General features: G+C 49.8%; 1 protein-coding gene across 1 annotated transcript in view; it reads left to right on the top strand.

The window, feature by feature from the left end:
* Positions 1-226: 226 nt before the first annotated feature.
* LOC107203844 (vascular endothelial growth factor receptor 1-like) overlaps positions 227-7,711 on the top strand; it is a 37,715-nt gene continuing 30,230 nt past the window's right edge. Inside the window, exon 1 of the mRNA XM_015626329.2 lies at positions 227-1,022. Within this exon, the coding sequence (XP_015481815.1) occupies positions 959-1,022 (64 nt within the window). The 5' untranslated portion in view covers positions 227-958. The remainder of the gene's footprint in view (positions 1,023-7,711) is intronic.

The following is a 7,711-nucleotide window of genomic DNA, read 5'->3' as shown; positions in this document are numbered from 1 at the left end:
GCAGGAAGGTGTTGCCACCTGATGCCGGCCAGCAGCTGGAATTCCCTTCTCTGCCCCATCGCAGGCAGCAGCGAGAGGAAATCCAGGAGCTCAGTGAAATGACAGGGAGGGAGAGGGAGAGAGAGAGAGAGAGTGAAGTCCCCTCGCCTCGGCTGGTGACGTCTCTCCTTCCTCCTTCTTTTGCTTTTTTTTTTTTTTTCCTGTCCCTATAAAGAATCTCGGGCTCGCACCGAAGTTCCCTGCGAGAGGCAGGGCAGGAGGGGAGGGGGACAGCCGAGAGCAGAGCCGGGGCTCCGGCCATGCCCCAGCCCCGCCCCGGCCAGGTGCCCCCGGGCAGGTAGAGCCAGGTGGGCTCCGGGCAGAGCCAGGTGGGCTTCGGGCAGCTCCCCCCATCCTGCTGGATTTGGTTTTCCAGCCCATCCCCTTCGGCACCTGCTCCTCCCTGGAGAAATCCATCCCTGGCTCGGCCGCTTTGTCCCAAACTCCGCGCTGCTGCCAGCAGCAGCTCGCCGAGGGGAGGAAACTTTGTGCCAAACTTTTTCTGGTGTTTTCGCTTTGCTTTTTCATCCCTTGAGGGACTCTGCGCCAGCCAGGAGGGCTGGGGAGGCTTCTGAGGCACAGCCAGGCTCCCCCCAGACTCCCAATCCCCCCAATCCCAGGGACTGGAGAAACGCGGGGAAAGAAGGAATAAGGGGATTGCGGAGAAGGGGTGAAGGAAAGAAAAAAAAAAAAAAAAAGAAAAAAAAAAGCCAAGAACCTCTGGAAGAAGGAAAAGCAAACACAACCCGCAGCCCCAGGATGAAGCGGTGAATGGAAAGAACAATTTAACTGGAATCAACAAGTGGGAACTGCGCGCCTCGTCCTTCCCCTCCCTCCCCGCGCCGGCTTTCCCAAACTTCTCGCCGCGAAGGAAAACTTCTCCAGAGGGTTCGGGACACGCACCAGGACCGGCCCCGGGATGCTGCCCCGGCCCAGAGCCCTCCTGGCCGTCTGTGCCCTCCAGGGGCTGCTGCTGCTGCACGGTAAGAGCCGCCCGTGTCCCGCTGGCCCCGGGGCGAGCGCGCCCCGAGTGTCCCCGGCCCTCGGGGAGCCCCAGCACAGCGCTCCCCCATGGGGTTTTTTTACTCTTTTCCACTTTTTCTTTGCTTTTTGGGAAGTGACACCCACCTGTCAGGTGTCACCGCTCTGTCGCCACACCTCCAAGGGGAAAAAAAAAAACCTAATTCTCCTTGAAGGTGTCGCGCATAAAGGTCGGGTTTTAATGGGTGTTTCCCGTCGAGGTTTGGCCGCTTGATTAAAAATAGCGACTTGTGAGTGTTCACCAATTTGTGGCTTTTTTCCCTCAGTGTGGGAGGGTTTCTGGTTGTATTTGATTCGATTTGAGGCAGAGCTGAGGCTTTAAAAGGAGGAGCTGTCAGGGAGCCTGGGCTATCCCGCTGTCCTGGGGCTCATGCTGGAGCTGTGGGCATCACGGGCTTTGCTATTCCAATTCTGATTCTTTGATATTTCAATTTTTGTTCACCTGGCGCTTCTTCTCTGCCTTCCCCTTCCCAGCCCAGGTGCCAGGTTAGATCCCCTGCTCTCCAAAACTCATTTTCCTTTGCAGCAAACTCCCTGTCCCCTCGGATTTATTCCCAATTTTTGCTGCTATCAGAAAAGCCAAGAGGCAGGTTAATGAGATTTGGGAGAGCTTTTCCATCTGCCGTATGACTTTTCATTACCTCATTAAGCATGAGGATTTTGCTGGATTACTGAGCTATTCATTCATGACGCTGCAAATTGTGTAAGGGAGATGGGCTCTTGTTTATTGGGGAATTCCTTCTGACAGAAAGGGCCTTTTTCATTTTTTTTTGGGGTAGTGGATGGATTGCACAGCACGAGGCTGTTGTTCTTCAGCATATGATAATCTTTTCATAGTTAAGCTTCTGGAAACTCTGTGGAACATCACTGCCCTTGATTTTTCTTGGATTCATTCAGGGATTTAATGTATTCCTTCTGCAGAAAGGGACTGACTGGCAGGCACAAGCCCCAGGGAATTTCACATCTTCCCCACAGTTACCTGCAGAATAAACAGCAAAGCCTGAGGTTGTGCTCCAAAGGGCTTGTCCAGCTTTTCCAGGAAAAGCTGAAGCAGCAAACCTGGCAGGTGGCAAGGAGCCCCTGCAGCAGGAATCCTCAGGAACCCCCTGGGAATGTGTCCTGTGCCAGGCCCACACCTTGGGCAGCACCTGGAGCAGCCCTGGCAGGATTCCCGAGATGAGCTCCAGCCGGCTGACACGTGCAGCAGCAGCCAGCTGCCTGCTCTGGGAGCTCCAACCTCTGAAAAGTCTGGAAAAGTTGCCTGAAATCCAGCGTGGATTTCACAGAGGCATAAATCACCACAGACTTTCATGGATTAGAGGGATAATTACAAGGGATTGGGAGGTGGGGGTGAAATGTGGCGTGCCCAAGTGTTCCTGAGGCTCCGGGGGAAAAGCTTGGCTGGAGATCCTGCCCACATTTCAGGGCTGCTCGGGTCCTTACTCACCAGCTTCCTTTCCTAATCCTGTCGGCCCTGATAACCTTGGAATTTGGTCCAGATTCCTTTTGCCATCAGTGCCAGGCACAGAGGAGACCAAGAGAAGGCAAATTCTGCATCCTGTGACAGAGGGAGGGAGGCAGGAGCACCTGGCGAGGGGCTGGGAGCAGCACCGTGGATGTCAGGAGCTTGGTTCATCTTTAGGCAGAGATAAAACATCAGCACAGCCTCTGGGTGCCCTCATTGGGCTGGAAGGCAGAGGGAGGTCAGGATTTGGGATGGGAATGGTGTTACTGAGGAATTAACTCCTCACCAACTCCAAGCTCCTCTCCAGCACCGAGCTGAGTGAAGCTCTGCTCGCCCTCCCAAAGCCTGGATTTATCCCTCAGCTGTTGTTAAACCTTCCCTGGGATCTCTGTGGCCAAAGTTAGGCAGGGCTGTGCCGAGGAGGCTGACTCTGATTCCAATCCAAACAATTCCATCTGCAATGCAGAGAGAAGGAAAGGCTTACAACCATGGGAGCTGCTCAGTACCGAGGTATCGACTCCACTTTTCCCTCCAAGTTCATCTCCAGCAATGGAACTGATGGAATTCTGGCCATTGCATTTATCCAGGTCTCCTTTGGAGAATTCCTGACTTATTTGGCGCTTTCAGCAGGGGGAAAGAGACCACACAAACATCATCCCAGTGATTTCCCACCTTCCTCTAAAATACAACTCTAAATACATTTTTAAATTTCCTAATTTGGTTCCAGGAGTACCATTAAATTTCCACTTTCCTTTTGCTCAGTGCTCAGCTTCTTCTCGGCTCCTCAGAGCACTGGTTGGGGTCTTGCTGCTCAGAAACACTGATGTGGTAATGATGGTGCAGATGCCAACAGCTGGCACAGGTTTTAGGCATGGTTTTATGATTTTGCAGGTTTTATGATTCATAATCAGCCCTTGGAAAAACAATCTGCAGAGAAATTCTTACACATTAAATTGTGCATGAAAAATTCAGTATCTTTTACCTGCTGACACGATCACCGGGAGGTTTTTAATATCTGAGCAATCCAAATCACTTTTTTGGGTATTGGAATAAACTCAGCTATTTCAGTGGTGTAACACTGGAAATTATTAAAGATTGAAGAATAAAAATTAGGTCCTGCCTGATGGCTTTGAAATTAAAGCATGTTTGAAATTGATTTTTTTTGTTGTTGTTTAATTTTGCAATGTCTTCTACAAATTGAATATACTGGATGGGCAAAGAAGTTAACACAGAGATTTCAATTAAACCATGAAGTAGATAAAAGCTTCAGGAGCTCGGATTCCTCCCGGTTTTCCAGCTGGGATGATCACAGAGTCCAGCAGGATGAGCGTGGCTGTGCCAAGGCAGAGGCACTGAGGGGTTGTTTTCCCAAAAAATCGTGTGTCCTAATTGGTGTTATTCCCAAACATTTGCATTACTGTGGGAAAATGGTATAAAAAGCAGAAGGTTTTTTTAGGCTGGTGATATATGAGCCTCCTGCTGAAGTTGCCACATTTGAAACCAACTGGAAATCTCTTTATATCCATTCAGCCATTTAAGGCAAGGAAAAAAATGTCAAGTATTTCTGAAAACTCCCTGAACTTCTAAAAAACAGCATCATACCCAAAAGAACACCGAGAAAACAAACCAGATGGTTTGCTGAAGGTTTCTGCTGTAACAACTTGCAATATTTTCTTTAAAGCTTGTACAAAATATTTATCTGTGAGCATTGGGCTGCTCTGAGTAAGAGCAGCGGGGTCCATTTGGGTCATTCTTGGCCTTTCCCACATTCCCTGGATTGTTCATTTTGTGACAAATTATTTGTACAAAGTGATAATCTACTGAAGTTTTGAGTGAGTATCTCAGACTGGGCTGAGTTCAGAATATTTATGTTGGCAATAAGTTTATGCACACAAGCAAAAGGTGTCTGAGCCCAACCTGATTCCTCAGGTACGACCAGGGCATCTGAGCTTTTTGGAGATTTGTCTCCCAGGTGCCCAGTGCAGTTTGGAGGAGGTGAAAAACCTGTTCTGTCCCATATCTACTGAGGGATGGGACACACTTGGTCCTTCCAGAGTGCAAGGTGTGGTGCAGGAAAGGTCACCAGGAAAAGAGCAGGGAGCACAAAGAAGCTGCTCTCAGTTATTGCAGCAGAGTTTGGGGGGCAGCAGAAGCCACCTGCATTTTTTAAAGTTACACAGGAGATTTCCAGGAGGCAGCACTGGACTTTCAAAGTGAGCACGAGGAGGACCCTGAAGCACAGCCCCTCTGAGCTTCACATGCTCACTTTGGTATTTCCTCTGATCCACCTTTCTTTTTCCCTCTGAACCAGCCTGATGTCACTGCAATGGGAATTAGGAGTGGAAGTAATTAAGGGATATTGGAGTATCTAAACAACAGCCAGGAAAATGCATCCCCAGTGCTTTCCTTCAGAAAGCAGCTCTGGTGACTGACAGGACACGAAGGCTCTGAGTGCCCATCAGGACATTCCCACCCCTCCTTCATCCACCTGTCCTCAGTCACAGCCCCCAGGACAAGTGGCTGCCCAAAAAAAAGCTGGATAAAATGTGTGTAACAGAGAACTGAGCTCCCCATTAGGCACTGCTTTAATTTTTCTTTTTAAGGCCACGGAGAAAAGAGTAGAAGCTGCCAAAATCCACCAGTCCAGGTTTTTTATCTGGAAATGGTGTTTAACAGAAGGCCTTGCCCCAGGGAGCAGAACTCCAGAGGCAGAGCTTGCAATCATCAGGAGCAAGGCAGGATCAGCACAAATCATGGGAATGAAGGTTTCTGCACCAGCTGTGACCTCAGAGGCTCATCCAGGAGCTGCTTCCTCCAGTGGGGAAGGATCAGGACCAGGATCAGGACCAGGATCAGGACCAGGACCAGGATCAGGATCAGGATCAGGATCAGGACCTGGACCAGGACCAGGACCAGGATCAGGACCAGCCTGATCTCCTGAGGCTGTGATGGACAAAACCTATGGGTGCCCATTTTGTGCAAATTCCTCCCTGCTGGGTGCTGGACACATTTCCCAAGGCTGGGGGAATGGGAGCAGGGAATTCACACATGGAGGGAGCTCAGCTGCTGCCCTGGGCCAGTGTTGACTTCTCTTCCAGTCTCTTACTAACAGTGGAACTCAGCTTTGCACTCTGATGGACAGGGAGCAATCTGGGAACTGTTTTATGATGGACAGGGAGCAATCTGGGAACTGTTTTATGATGGAAACTGAGTAAATCCATGGACATCTTCATGAGTCACTTCAATACCCTCATCCCCAAGTCCTTGGATTAGTCTGACTTTGCAGCACATACTTTTTGTCCCCACTACATCCTACACTGCTCTCCTGCTCTCCCCCCTTTCCTGGATGTCTCCTAAATTCTCCTTTAGGGCTCAGGATTCCTTGAATTTTTCCATTAGGAGAAGCCAAGAGGAATTTCCCAGCCCTTCCACACCAGGGGTCTGCACAGTCTCTCTTCTCTGTCCCAAAATTAATTTTGCCTTTATAATTCTTTCTGGTGCAGAGATTTCTTTAAAAAAAACACCAAAGTGGGACTGCTTGACACCTGCAGTTGAATCTCTTGTTTTTCTGCCAGCTCTTCGTGTTCCTGCTGCGCTGAATTTTTACAAGAAATATTTTTTACAGGTCTCCCCAGTATCTGGAAAAGCAGGAGGGTTCCTATCTCATATATGGGATGTGTGTGACCAGGGCTTTTGCTCTGGCTCGAAGCAGGAAAGTTTGAACACTTGAGTCTTTGAGCAGCAAGGGAAGAACCTCATCTAACCCTGCAAGGGATGCAAGTCTGAAAAAGCCACTTTTCCTCTGTGCCCTGCAGGGAATGGCAAAAGCACATGGCCCTCAAAGTTTCAAAATTCAGCCAAAACCCAAACTGAGGCCCAGAATGTAAAGGAAATATATGGAGCAGCCTTCTATTTTCAGGTCACTTGCCTTTGTCTTCTTGGTTTCCACATAGGTTTCCTTAGATCTTCCTGTGTTTTTCTGAGCTGTGGGAACGTGATTGCCAAGGAAGTGGAGAGGGGAGTTTTCAGCCCTGCTGGGATTGTTCTTGATTTGAGGGTCAAGGAAGCCTGACCCTGTCATTACCTGTTCCATTTTTACAAAATCACCACCAATCTAAAGCACCTCAGCCAAAACTTTTGCTTCCTTAGAGCCCACAGCTCAGAAATTGCTCACCTGGAATTCTTCCTCACGGATACACCGGGGTCAGCTCTCAGGAAATGCCCCAACCACCGTGGGGCTGCTTTGCCCATTCCCCTGCAGCCTGAGGAAAATGGGATTGCTCACAGGGATGCTCCACACACACACAAACAGCTGAGCTCTGAGGTGCTCATCCTGTTTGCTCCTCACCCAGAGCTCATTAACTCAAATCTGGCCTGGATAGACTCGTTTAGGAGTTAAAGCAATTTCCTCCCAGTCCCCAGAAGCTGCAGTAGGGATGTGAGTGTGGGGCTGCCCAGAATCTCCTCCTCAATTCCCTCCCAGCTACTGAACAGGGCTCTCTTCAGCCCTTTGGAGCAACAGGGATCATCCTGAAAGCTGCTCCTGAGCCTGGATTTCCCCAATTTTTGGGCTGGATAGTGCAAGGGTCGGCGTTTTAATGTGCAGACACCTCCTACAGAGTGTCCCCTGAGAGCTGTAAAATGTGATTTTCCCCCTCTGATCCAGCTGCCAGGAGCAGCTCCCGCAGGGCCCATCACACACATCCACACAGCAGCACTCGGAAGGCCTTGGTGTGGGCAATCCTGATTCCAGGAGCTGGAAAAGCCTTGGAAGAGCTTGCCCAGAGCCCTTTGGAGCAGGGGGGCACATGCTGGAAGGAGGGAAGTAAAGCTCTGGGGAGATTCTGCTGCAAAACTCAAGCTCTCTCAGCCTTTCCTTGCAGAAAAACAAATCCCACAGGTGCCCCACTGGGCCCTGGGACATCCCCTCCCCTCAGGCAGGGCACCCACTCCTCACTTAATGATGATTTACAGAGATAAGGAAAAGGATTTCAGGAGCTTCCACTGCTTCCTAACCCATGAGGAGTATCAGGAGAAATAATAATGCAGAGCACAGGTGTGCGGAGAAATGCTTTTCCCAGCTTCTTTCTGAGGCAAAATCTCTGTTTCCAGCCTCTTTCTGAGGCAAAATCTCTCTTTCCAGCTTCTTTCTGAGGCAAAATCTCT

The sequence above is a fragment of the Parus major genome, chromosome 4A (genome assembly GCF_001522545.3).
Source record: "Parus major isolate Abel chromosome 4A, Parus_major1.1, whole genome shotgun sequence".
Taxonomy (NCBI): domain Eukaryota; kingdom Metazoa; phylum Chordata; class Aves; order Passeriformes; family Paridae; genus Parus; species Parus major.
This window is presented reverse-complemented; position numbering and strand designations above follow the sequence as displayed.